Source organism: Triticum aestivum, chromosome 5B (assembly GCF_018294505.1).
Source record: "Triticum aestivum cultivar Chinese Spring chromosome 5B, IWGSC CS RefSeq v2.1, whole genome shotgun sequence".
Lineage (NCBI taxonomy): Eukaryota > Viridiplantae > Streptophyta > Magnoliopsida > Poales > Poaceae > Triticum > Triticum aestivum.
In genome coordinates this window covers 701,164,129-701,177,781 of record NC_057807.1, presented here as the reverse complement: position 1 = coordinate 701,177,781, position 13,653 = coordinate 701,164,129, and the positions used below count along the sequence as shown (strand labels likewise).

The 13,653-nt window shown below is 44.0% G+C and overlaps 2 protein-coding genes across 2 annotated transcripts; both read left to right on the top strand.

Moving 5' to 3' along the window:
• The first annotated feature begins 314 nt into the window (after positions 1-314).
• LOC123114355 (26S proteasome non-ATPase regulatory subunit 12 homolog A) lies at positions 315-4,678 on the top strand. Its single transcript, XM_044535796.1, has 11 exons — positions 315-473; positions 628-825; positions 1,921-2,028; positions 2,111-2,215; positions 2,345-2,401; positions 2,489-2,685; positions 3,405-3,504; positions 3,588-3,700; positions 3,789-3,942; positions 4,032-4,109; positions 4,226-4,678. The coding sequence occupies exons 1-11, from the start codon at positions 471-473 to the stop codon at positions 4,442-4,444; spliced, it is 1,332 nt and encodes a 443-aa protein (XP_044391731.1). The 5' UTR covers positions 315-470; the 3' UTR covers positions 4,445-4,678.
• Positions 4,679-9,021: 4,343 nt separating this feature from the next.
• LOC123115332 (putative receptor-like protein kinase At4g00960) lies at positions 9,022-13,653 on the top strand. The gene is made up of 9 exons (XM_044536508.1): positions 9,022-9,160; positions 9,900-10,054; positions 10,184-10,261; positions 10,407-10,514; positions 10,604-10,862; positions 11,377-11,602; positions 11,709-11,856; positions 11,955-12,152; positions 13,384-13,653. The coding sequence occupies exons 1-9, from the start codon at positions 9,022-9,024 to the stop codon at positions 13,651-13,653; spliced, it is 1,581 nt and encodes a 526-aa protein (XP_044392443.1).

Below are 13,653 nucleotides of genomic sequence, written 5' to 3'. Positions count from 1 at the left end.
TTTTTTTGCAAAATCACGAATGTTTTATGATTTTCCAAACGTTTTTTTCGAAACCATCAATATATTTCGAATTCAAAGACATTTTATGTTTTGTTCAAAATTGTTTTTTTGAATCCTGACTTGTTTTAAAGACGGAAGGAAAAAAAAAACAAAAGGGCGCGCGGTGGGAGGGAGAGGGGTGCGCGTTGGGCGTTGGCTTGTTCGCCAGCGCGTTGGGAGGGTGAGGTTCCGAACGAGAGAGACCGACCAGACACCGGATCTGGGCCGTCCAGACCTCGCCTCGCCATCCAAGACGCCCGGCCCGAGCCCGAGCCCGACCCGGCTCAGCGCCACCACTATACTCTCTCTCCCCACGCTCCATCCCCGACCCAGCGAGACCTCTCCCCCAAGCAAACCCAAATCGGCCGCCGTCCCCTCTCCTCCTCCGCCCACCCCCGCCGCCGTCGCCGCCTCCTCGCCAGATCCCGACCATGGTGAGCTCCCCCCCTCCCTCCCTCCCGCCTCCGCCCCTCCCCCTCCCCCCACCCGGCCGCCGAGCTTCCCGGGGTTCCATCCCCACCGGCCTAGGGTTTCCGATCTGATCTGTCGCGACCGCGCGCTTGACGACGGTGATTTGTGGTGTCGCAGGAGGGCAGCGGCAGCAGCCTCGACGCGGCGATCGAGTCGCTCCTGAACACGGAGAAGCAGTGCCGCCTCGCCGGAGATGTGGCCGGCACCCGGAAGGCAGCCGTCGACATCGTCGAGCTCTGCTTCAAGGACGCCGCCTGGAAGACGCTCAACGACCAGATCGTCGTCCTCTCCAAGCGGAGGGGCCAGCTCAAGCAGGTACGGCTCGCTTGAATCACCTCCCCCCTTCTTTGCTTCGTGTTCGATTGTGGCGAACTTGGGCCTGCAGCTTCGATTTAGATACTTAACCCCTAGATTTATGTGGTGGAATTATGCTCAGAGAAGCTGCTCAGAGAATTGGCTGGATTGATGCGTTCGATTTACTTCTTAGGTTGTAAGAATTGGCTGTTCGGAGAAGCTAGATAGTTTGTTTAGGGAGAAACTAGGATTTATGTAGTGGGGATATGCGTGAAGGAAGTAGGTCTCAAATATGTGCTGTTTAGCTTGATGCCTTTATGTAATGCGATGTTTGCTGCATCCGTAAAGGGTCGTGAGAAAGACATGTCATATTGCCTAGTAACATCACTCCCTTGCATTGTTGTTGTAAAACTTCATGTCTTAATGGGACCACGAGTTACGAACTCATCTCTTCTGTTTCTAGTGGACTGTTTCAGTGCCCACTATCCTGTTTTCTTTGTTTATTTACAGCACACGTATGAAATAGATCAACAGTCAAGGGAGCAAGATTAGTCATGCACCCTAATTATTATTTTTCTTCTACTCTGAGTTTATAGTAATTGTATTTATACTGTAGGTTCAGACATTGTTGAACAACATTGATGTTAGTGTTTACTTGCAGGATTTATTTGTCCTTATAGCTGTTTTTATGCCCATGTGTGCAATTTTTTTTTTGTTTGAAGTCACTTGCATACACTAACCATGACAGCGGGTTCAGTAATTATATCATTTCACTGCCTTGTTCTGGCACTTGCACAAAATTATTACTTCTGACCAATACTTTATCACAAAGCACTAAACTAAATCAGAATATGAAGTGATTGCATGGTTTGATTAACTAAATAACTGTTTTCGTACAGCTCTCTCACTCTCTCTCTCTCCAAAACAGTAAGACCTTCTTTTGTTAGACCATGTATCTTCCGCTTAATGTTCATCTCTCATATTATTTATTGATGAATTGGACAATATGCCATTAGCAGTTAAGCACTCATGGCTATGTCTGCAATTGATGTTGCCATTTGCTTTTGGTTTTGAGTTATGCACATATCTCACCTTCTTGTTCTTTATTATATGCAGGCTATTACTGCTGTGGTTCAGAAAGCGATGGAGTACATTGACGTGACACCAGACGTGGAGACACGTATTGAGCTTATCAAAACATTGAGCAGCGTTGCTGCTGGAAAAGTGAGAAGAATGACTGCTTGTTATTGTTACTTCTGTAATACTCCTTGGCTCTCATAAACTCATTCTTGAGCATGCACTGTAGATATATGTTGAGATAGAGAGAGCTAGATTGATCAAAAGACTTGCAAAAATCAAAGAGGAGCAGGGAAAGATTGATGAAGCTGCTGAAATCATGCAGGAAGTTGCTGTAAGTTTGCACGCACATTAGAATTCTTGATAAACTGTTCATCCACTATAATCATGATGTGCTTATTTTGCTGGTGCTCTTTTCCAGCAACCTTTTAACTTTTTTCTCAACTTACACTTTGATCCTCAGGTTGAAACATTTGGCTCGATGGCCAAGACAGAGAAACTTGCATTCATTCTGGAGCAGGTATGTTGCCAATTGGCAATAATAGAACTTTGAAGTGTCACAGAGAAGATTGCATTCATGAGAAACCTTTCTATGTCGTGGCTGCAGGTTCGGCTGTGCCTGGATCGTCAAGATTATGTGCGCGCACAAATTTTATCCAGGAAGATTAGCCCTAGGGTCTTTGATGCTGATACATCAAAGGACAAAAAGAAACCAAAGGACGGTGATAATATGGTTCAGGAAGCCCCTGCAGATGTACCTTCACTCTTAGAACTGAAGCGCATCTACTATGAACTGATGATTCGGTATGCAGTTCTTCTTAGTGTTTCTTAACCATGATAAGTTCAAATATCTTTTCTTGTACTCCCTCCGTCCGGAAATACTTGTCGGAGAAATGCATAAAAACGGATGTATCTTAAACTAAAATACGTATAGATACATCCATTCCTCTGACAAGTATTTCCGGACGGAGGGAGTAATATGTACTCCCTCTGTTCACTTTTGTAAGACGCTGTAGCCATTTCAGACAGCAGTGAAAACAGTTCAATGTCTGCTGTCTGAAACGTCTTATAAAAATTAACGGAGGGAGTATTAAGTTATTGCAACTTTTTTATTAGACAAAGTAAATATCATAATGTTTAGTTTACTTGATAATAACAGTAATTACGGAACATAGTGTTAATGTATGCCTGGACAATCAAGACAACATACTTAAAAAATTGTCATATACTTCAATTCTTCAACTGACATTTGTTTGTCATTACTGCAACCTGTGATCTGTTTATCATTAGAAAGCTTGTTCAAAATTCTGCCTTTTCCTGTTAGGTATCCTACATGTATCTGACTTAGGGGCTAAAGTTGTGAAGTCAAGCTATTATTGTGCTTTAGTTCCCTATTTGAACTGCTTGATAGGTGAAAATAGATTCCCAGTTTGAACTGCTTGATTGATAGTTGAATTTCTCAATCTGTTTGAGTATTTTACATATTTGGTTGTCAATCGTGATTTCTCATTGTCTCTTTTCAGCTATTACTCACATAACAATGATTACCTGGAAATCTGCCGTTGCTACAAGTCGATCTATGAAATTCCATCAATAAAAGAGGATCCAGCAAAGTGGACACCGGTAATCTCTCACTCACCTCTCTGTGATTGTATGTGTGCCTTGTGCATACCTAACTCTATCTGACTGCCTGATTCTATTTGTAGATTCTTAGGAAGATCTGTTGGTTCTTGGTGCTGGCACCTCATGATCCAATGCAGTCAAGCCTTCTCAATGCTACACTAGAGGATAAAAACCTTTCTGAGATCCCAAATTTCAGGTACCATTGCATGCCTTTGAAGTTTAGGATTTCTGATTTACACCAGACGTGCCTTACCTAATGCTCACTTATGTGTGTGTGGAAACAGATTACTACTGAAGCAAGTTGTTACCATGGAGGTGATCCAGTGGACAAAGTTGTGGGAATTCTTCAAGGATGAATACGAGAACGAGAAGAATCTCCTTGGAGGAGCTTTAGGCACCAAAGCTGCGGAGGATTTGAAGCTGAGGATCATTGAGCATGTATTGCGTTTCTTGGCTTTCACTATATGTTTATTTTGTTGTTCTTTCTTTGTGCTTGTCAATTGATCTTGGGTTCATGCTCTGTCCAGAATATCTTGGTTGTTTCGAAGTACTATTCGAGGATTACCCTGAAGAGGCTGGCGGATCTTCTTTGCCTGAGCTTGCAGGTCTGCATTTCCTAACTTCAGTTAGCTACCTTGTTTTCATTAATCCTCTGTTGTTATATAGGTATATAATGGTGTATGCACTATGTAATAACTTGTTCCAAATTGTCCTTGTACAGGAGGCAGAGAAGCATATCTCGGACATGGTGAACTCCAAGGCCCTGATTGCCAAGATTGACAGACCGATGGGGATCGTGTCCTTCCGGACGGCCCAGGACAGCAACGGGGTACTCAACTCGTGGGCGTCGAACCTGGAGAAGCTCCTGGACCTGGTGGAGAAGAGCTGCCACCAAATACACAAGGAGACGATGATCCACAAGGCGGTGTTGAAAGCCTGAAGTGAACCATTTTGAATTGGATGAATGGCCTTGTCTAGGTTCTGTGCGTAGTAGACTCTATGGATCTCTGATTTCACACTATCACTGGATGAGTAAAACTATTCTCTGCTCAAGTGAGCGTCGCCTGTTTGCTTTGGGAACTCGTGTGCGAACCGGTCTCGAAATACTGTAACCACAGGGAATGACGGATACTATTTGCTGTATTTTGCTGAATATTTTTTGCATTCTTTGGTCTCTGCTCTTGCGAACCTGGATGTATCTGCTGATCAGTGCTTAGGCCCAGTTTCTCAATGATTTGCTGGGAGACGCGCTTGTTTTGTTTTGATCGGTATCGATTTGTACCAGGCCCTTGCAGATTTTTGCTTGCTCTGTTCATGTATCGTTTACATAAAGCGTATGGGAGGTGTAAGCCCGTAACCATTTGGCCTTCTGCTTGCATCCTCATTGCATTGCAGGAGGAAAGAGCGGGCTGAGAGATGATGTGTTTTCCGTTTTGTCCGTGCCGTTGTTGGTGGCTGCTCTCTTGCGTGTAAATACAGTACTGAGCCGTATAGATATGGACCTTGGTCAGGACTTGGCATGCTTGCAGATGTGGTTGGTGTGCATGGCACCACAACTTAAATGGGTGACGACGACGGGACGGAGGGGTAAATGAGTAATTGATGTTTGCAGATGCTTGTCCAGATATTAAATGCCAGACTTTTAATACCAGCGAACATGCTCGTCTCTACATCCCGCCATCTCCAGCGGTTCGTCCCCCAGGGCGCCTAAATAGAGCGGCCTGGGGGCGTGCCGGCGCTAGTTCGGCCCCTGGGGGCGAGCTAGCTCCCAGTCACGCCCCCACGCGCCGGCCTCAGGATGCGGGAAATTCAAACTTGGTCGTTCCCGCTCTCAAAAGACGCCGCAAATCCGGCGATCGGACGTAGTCTGGCGTTACAAAAAACAGAGCGCCGCCGTCTCGGCGGGGTCGGTTCACTCGGCGGGGTTGGTTCCAGGTGTTGGCGGAGTCGGCGTGCGCGAGCTCGGCGAGGTTGGTTCCAGGTGTTGGCGGAGTCGGCGTGCGCGAGCTCGGCGGTGTCGGAGCTGCTTTGGTGCTGGGCTGCGTCGGCACGGCTTCGACACTGCTGGGCGGCGATGTAGAGGCGCTCGGGCTTGGCGTCCGTGTGGTCGTTGGCGTCGTCGGCGTCGTCGGCGTTGCCGTCGGCAGCTCGTTCAGGATGAGGCCGCGCTGCACCAGGTACCACGCCTTGAGCTTCTCCTCGTTGCTCTGGAGCATGTCCGCCCCGCCCATCAGAAAAGCCATGTCGGTGTTCCTCTTCTTCGCGGCGACGTTCGTCCGGAGCGGGTTGAGCTTGATGGCGTTGTTCTTCATTAGCGCCGACCACCGCGCCTCGGTCTTCTCTTTATGTAGAACGGCCCGGGCCTGGGCGTCGGCGAGGCAATGCTCGATGGACTCCTGCACTCGCGCGGTTGCCGCGTCGGCGTTTTTCCCTTTCTTTGACAATTTGTGGCCGTCCGGCCGTCCCTCTGACGCGCCCGGAGTCGTCGCGTCCGGCTTGTATGTCTCCTTGGCCTTGTCGAGGGCACGCCGGACTTCCGCCCACTTCTCGCACTTGTCAATGCGCTTGTAGACGTGGATGTGCTTGAAGTCGGCGTCTTGGTTGTCGCCCCGATACATGGCGAACATACGCAGCAGCTGCGCGGAGGGACGAACAGTTGGCGAACGGCGGGCGTAGGGGACGAAGATATGCGGGCGAACAGCGTGCGTACCTGATCCTCAACGCTGGCGCCGCTCTCCGGGTGAGCCGCGACTTCCTCAACGATTCCATGCCATTTGTTGCATGCCAACTGGATACGCCCCCAATGGTTCGCCATCGCCTTGGAGCCGCGCTGCATGTAGACGCCTTTGAAGTAGGGGTCGACGAGTTTCCGCTCGTCGAACTCGGCCTTGATGCGGTCCTAGTACGTCTCGAAGCTCTGGTTCGCGCCGGTGGTCGGGTCGAGGCAGATGATTTTCCATGCTTCGGCGAGGCATTCCTCCTCCTTGGACGTCCACTTGATGCGCGGTTCGCCCGACCTAGCCGCCCGCTTCTTCTTCTTCTGGCGCCCCTTCGTCGAAACAGGAGCCGGTTCCTCCTCCTCGTCGTCCTCCTCCTCCTCGGGTTCCTGCGCGTCGTCGCCATAGACGTAGCCGAGCTCGGTCTCCATGTCGCCGCTGAGGTCCACTACCTCGTCCTGGGTGGCGAACCCGGGAGACGAGGCGGCCGCGGCCGATCCTGTCACGATGATGTCGTCCATGTCGGCTCCCGTGTCGTCGGCGTCGCCGAGGTGCGAGAAGGGTAGCGGACCACGGTAGAGATGGGGCGTCGGTGTGGACGCGTAGGCGGCGGGCGGCGAGTAGTTGTATGGAGGGTACTGCACGCTGACGAAGGCGGGCGAGGGCGTGCGCCTAGCGGGGTGACCGTGAGGGAAGGTCACGTTTGGGTTGAACCCACCGTGCGCGTCGCCGTCGGCGTAGCCGGGCGACGATGAACCCCATGGAGATCCGGCGCCTTGCTGTCCCCAGGGCGCGTACTGGGCGTGGCTGACGACGGGTGGATTCATCCCCGCCTGGTCAACCGATGAGGAAGACGCCGCCGCGCGCGCCGCGTTGTCGCGGGCCTTCTTGGCTATGGCCCTGTTCCGCCTGTCGGCGGTGACTACTTCGCGCCGCTAAACTTCCACCCTCCACTCGGCGTTCGACAGGCCCGGTGGCTTAGATGGCGGCACCCTTTTTTCGGCGCCGGCACGGCAAAATCGCCTGGGGAGGGCCTGTTGGGGGCGCGGCTGGAGATGCCCTTACATCCCCCTTTCTTGCATCCCCATATCCTATCTCCCAAACTGCAGCTTTCAACATTCAGGAGAAGCCATTGGATCCATCAGCACCATAGCCACAGGCCTCCAACCCTCCTTGAGGTAATTACTGCCTTTTTTCTTTCCTTCCTTCTTTATTTACTACTTCTCCATCTTTTGGGTGTGTCGGTCTGAATCCGATCATGCTTTTCGACAAGAGGGAGAATGAAACCTCTGCTTTGTTGTAGGTTATATTTTTGTTCTTTAGGTTGCACCATGATTCGAAAAGGGTTGCGTTTAGCCGATCACCACTGAGGTGGATCCAGTTTTTATTTATTTTTATTTTAGCTAATCAAGTACTTCATGCATGTGTGTATTCGTATATATGGAAATGATAAAATAATTACTGTCAAGAGGTGATTGTTTATATTTTTCTTACACGTGTTTTGTGGACCATCCAGATCTTACATCAACAGATACCATCATGAGTCCCACATCAAAGTTTATGGATCTCCGTGACATAAAGGAAATCACAAATGGTTTCTCTGACGACCTGAAGATTGGAAGTGGGAGGATTGGAACAGTTTACAGGGTACACTGAGAACAAACATATTTTCTTTCACTTTTTTTTTCTGTGTGTGTGTGTAGGAAAAGAGCTAAGCTTGCTGGTACCAAGTACTTACATTATTAGGCTTTTGTTTTTTTACACATGTTAGAACATGAGTACTCCATGCTTACCAAATTATTTCAAGTTCTAGATTTTCTCCAACTAAAACTTTTCTTTATTTTTCCTGCAAACAAAATTTTCTATATTTGACCAAGTCTTTAGCAAAAATATGCTAATATCTGCAGTATCAAATATATATAGTATGAAAATATATTTTATGATATATCTAATAAAAGTAATTGTGGATGTTGATATATTTTTACAAACTTGGTCAATTTTAGAGAAGTTTGGCTTACAGAAAAGCTAAAACTTCAAATAATTTGAAACGGAGCCACTATACATGTCCAAGTCGACGAGTCTACAACATGTTTTTCTAATTAAAATAGCGAAGATATTACACCAGAGTATTTGTTTTTGAAAGGGAGTAATCTTATTAGTTGAAAGAACATACACCGCGAATGCTTTGCCACCTGCGATGATTTATGTGTGGTTGTGATAGTAAATGAACACATAAAAAAGGTAGATGGCAGCAAAAAGAAGTAAACGGTTTTGAATAACAACAGTAGAACTAGCAAAAAAATGATCCCAAATCCATGGAACGTGGAGTCTATTTTGAAAGCTCTTATTTTGAAAAGGCTAATAAAAGACCCTAAACTTATCATGTTTAGACCCATTTAGCAACATATTGTCAATGATGCGAGGAAATTATTGTGAGTCAAAAAATGATCCTAAACAAATCATATTCTTTTTCCAATTCTGAATGGGAGGTTAACCACCCACTAAAGTTCCCTTAAAAAGGTCAGATAGTTCCAATTCCAATTATTCCAACATGGCAATATGCGTAAAATTTGCTTCCTGTCTTTTACATAAGTCTCATTGCCGTACTTAGCCCAACCCATGTGATGTTGTGTAAGACCCTGCGGCTTTAAGTTGACATATTCCATAACATAATAAATATACAATATTAATTAGTTATGTCTAACAGGGAGTTTACAACGGAGAAGAGATTGTTGTGAAACTTCTTGATGGGGAGCGACTTAGAAAAATGAATGGGAAGAAACTTTATAGGATTATGGCGATGAGCCATCCAAATATTGAACAGTTTGTTGGCTATTGTGATGAAGCAGAGTATGGTGAATACAATGGTGAGTGGCGTGTTTATAGAATTCTATGCTATGAATACTTGGAGGGTGGAAGCCTTGACAAGTATCTCATAGGTAAGATGCAGTTCTATTTCAGACTATTTCTTTTGTGTTCAATGAAAACTAACTCTCCCATTTCGATTTTGAGTCACTCTGTCTTGTTCTGCTTATGCTTAAGAATCTCATGGCCATGACTGGCGAACCCGTTACAACATAATAAAGGGGGTCTGCGAAGGTTTAAATTTCATACACGACAGAACGGGAGCTCTAATTTGCCATCTAAACCCCACCAACATACTACTAGACAAGTCCTTGGTGGCTAAAATTACGAATTTTGCAATGTCAATGCTCCTCAATGGACCAAATACCTATACAGAAAGCTTTTTAGGCGAAATGTAAGTAAATCACTTCACGTGTGAATCCATTTATTTTTTGTGATGAGGCTGAACAGTTATACTGATTGTACCATCCAGTCCGTACACACCACCGGAGGGCTTAATACGTGCCCATGTCAATGATGGAAAATATGATGTCTACAGTTTAGGCATCATAATCATACAGATTGTGGCTGGATATACCGGTTACTCAAGATTTTGTGAAATGGATGTCACACAATTTATTGAGCTGGTAAGAAAACAATTTTTTTGCCCGAAAAAAAGAATTTATGTACTATGCAAAAGTAATTAAGATAGGATGCTTCTATATAGTCTGTATACTAAATTATCTGCCTTATATACTTGTGCTATGATTCGGTAGGTAAATACAAATTGGAGGAAATGTATAAATGCAACTACATCACCATGCCCATCTGCAGAATGGGACCAGGTGGATGCGTGCATCAGATTAGCAATAAAATGTGTGGACCAAGAAAGGGACAATAGACCCACTGCGGAAGAAATTGTGCATATTCTGAAGGAGAATGAGAAATTGTTGCCGGTGGAGTACTGGGCACCCTTTGTAATGGGCAAGGTACGACTACTAACGACACAAAATATGTGCATGTTCTCTACCCCCCATGAGAACAAAACAACTGACAGTGGTTATGCTAAATAACAAAATAATACACTAATCTTTAGTTTTTAAACATATCTTTTGTAGGAAGAAGCTTCTTGTATAAATCTTATGAAGCAATTTGGTGATATGGATATGCATGGAGACCATGAAACGGATACGCAGGTGCAAAACAGTGATTGTTGTATATAGCGATATTTACATAATTTTGAATATAATTAGTTTGGTAGGAATCTGCAAGTTAACCCAAAAGTTCTATTGAAATGGTATAAGTGCACTCCCTCATTAATCCAAGTACTTCTCTTTGCAGACAACATCCACACTTGATCATATGTCGTTACAATATCTGAAAGACATCACAAACAACTTCTGCAATGAGAGAATACTTGGTAGAGGTGGTTTTGGTGTGGTATATAAGGTAAGGTTAAAGCAAAGCTGTTTTTGTTTTCTCACAGTATTAACCATACTTGACCCAGACATATCCATATTATAAGAGATTTTAAACAGGGAGTGCTAGGAAACGGGAAAATGGTTGCAGTGAAGAAGCTTGCACAGTCTATGTCAAACTCATTGGAGCAATTTGAGAATGAGATTAATCTTCTTATGAAACTAAAGCACCCAAATATAGTGCAACTAGTAGGCTACTGTTACGAAACACAGCATTTACGTAACTATCATGAAGGAAAATTCATTTTTGCTTGGAACACCGAATGTTTGCTTTGCTTGGAATTTCTGCCTAAGGGAAGCCTTGATAAGTACATTTCAGGTATGCCATTTAATAGTTCTTGTTTCTCTACTTTTCATCTCACTTTGTGATTACAATTTTCGTGGTTTGACTATATATAGTTCTTAAAATGGTGCTCTTATGAACGAAGAAAATGAGAATATACAATAGAAATTTGGAAGTCTTTCTAAATATATTGTACCTTTGTTACCATTCTCACTCCTCGGAGTATGTACCTTATTCATTTGAAAAATATTAGAATATACAATAGAATTGCGGTTTCATTATAGGAGTCATTTTTCTGTACTCCTGGGAATTTGGACTCCCACATTTAATATACCTCATGTATACATATAGCATAGCTCGTGTGTGTGTATGTCTATATATATGTGTGTGTGTGTGTGTGTGTGTGTGTATATATATATATATACATATATATATATATATATATATATATATATATTTGATGTTGTTGATCTTAGGAGAATTTTCCATAGACTTGGTCAAACTTTAAAAAGTTTGACTTAGGATAGAACTTCAATTATTTTATTTACAAATACATCTTCCGGACTTGATTGGCCCACACGCCACCAAATAATTGAGGGGATTTCCTATGGTCTACAGTACCTCCACGAGCAACCCGAAGGTCCGATTATTCACTTGGACCTAAAACCAGCGAACATACTGATTGATGTAAATATGATACCGAAAATTACAGACTTTGGTCTGTCAAGAATGTTTGATAAAAAAACTATCCACACCGCAATCACGAGTGGAACATTGTAAGTGATCCACCTCTTGATAATCCTTGCTTTTTAGTAATCAACAGAATGTATTCTCTTTGACGTTTTCTTAACACTTCATGTTCACTCATTCCTGTCAATATAGAGGTTATATGCCGCCGGAATATGTACGAGGTATAATCACACCTATGTCAGATATATTCAGTTTGGGTGTAATTATCATGGAGGTAATAACGGGACACAGGGACTACCCATATGATATTAGAGAATCTTCCATGGAATTCATCGAGCTTGTAAGGCAACCCTGTATAAATTTTTAAGGCTTCATTAAGACCGTGTGACCTTTTTCCATTGTGTAGTAACATTTAATATTTGTGGCCTGCACTCACAGGAACTGCAAAAATGGAGAAATGTGATGCAAAAAGAACCAGTGTATACATCGCTTGAAATATATTGCCAACAAATAACAAGATGTATCCAGATAGGTCTAATATGCGTGAATCCTGAGCGGACCAAAAGACCTACAGCGAAGAAAATTATTGATATGCTTCAAGGGTTGGAAAGTATGGATTGGTACATTAGCAACGAGGTAACGTCATTTACAGGAAGTGTATGATAGTGTCAGGGTATTGTGTGGCATATAATGTATTAGTCTCCTTTTCCTAGCATAGAGAGTATAAATATACTGCATTTTATATATTTGTACCTAGAAATGAAAAATGGTACTGTATAACTTATTCTATATGCGGGTTTACATTGGAAGTAGTAACCTAGTTGCTAGGACTAAGTTATGTGCTTAATGCATACCTTGTATGCAATTTCAAACCAGTCGATGGCCTGGTGAATGGTTTCCTAAGTCCAATATTCGTTTTTGAGGTTTTGAAAGTTTTTGGACCAAACTTGGACTTTAGGCAAAGTTCAAGGTCTAAAATTAGAGATCACGTTGGGGTTGATGCTCAAAACAACAATGCTAGAGAAATGACCGGAGAGAGAGAGAGAGATTATAGATCAAGCAAAGTTTAACCAACTATCTGGCCCATTTCAGTTATCAATCCAGCCACAACATCCAGGCGGAGCCGCCGTAATTTAACAAAGGAGACTGCTACAACGTCTGTTGCTTCTATCTTAATTTCTGGTGTGTCACTTTTTTGAATTTTAACAGTGGCTCTATAAAATGATGCACGGATGCATATCTAATTTTAGTTGGCTTCAGTTGTTACAGGGCTTTGGATCCTGGTTCGCAGTTGTTCCTACCAAGCAAGTGAATGTCACGAATCTGCAGTTGTGCTGGTTCCTGCAGAATTATGTGTGCGATGCGGAAACGTCTTACCCTTCGAGGGGGACGTGGTACGTGTTATATAGGGGAGTGCGAGTCCCTGATACGCGTACAATTCTGTTGGAGAGATACATAACTTGGGGAAGAAGAAGTATAGGAGATAAAGCATAGTTACAACCGAACAGAATTTAAACTACCCATGCGGCTATCTATCTTATCTATCTCCTCATACATATCTTGTTTGACACCCTCCCTTAATCACAACTTCATCAAGTTGAGATTATGCTTGAAATCTTCAAAACTCCTTGTAGGCAAAGCTTTTGTAAACCCGTCTGCCACTTGATCCCGTGAATGAATGAAACGAATGTCCAAAAGCTTATTAGCAACTCTCTCTCTGACAAAGTGAAAATCTATTTCAATATGCTTTGTTCTAGCATGAAACACTGGGTTTGCAGACAAATAGGTGGCACCAAGATTATCACACCATAAGCATGGAGCTTGAGAGCTTTTCACACCTAACTCCTTCAAGATTGACTGTACCCAGATAATTTCTGCTGTTGCATTGTCCAAGGCCTTGTATTCTGCTTCAGTGCTTGATCTAGACACTGTGGCTTGTTTTCTGGCACACCATGATATAAGGTTGGGTCCAAAAAATACTGCAAAGCCACCAGTGGAGCGTCTGTCATCCAAGCATCCTGCCCAATCTGAATCAGAAAAGGCACTAACAAGAGTAGAAGGTGACTTGCTGAAGTTTAGACCAACATTCAAAGTATACTTGACATATCTAACAATGCGCTTAGCTGCAGTCAAGTGA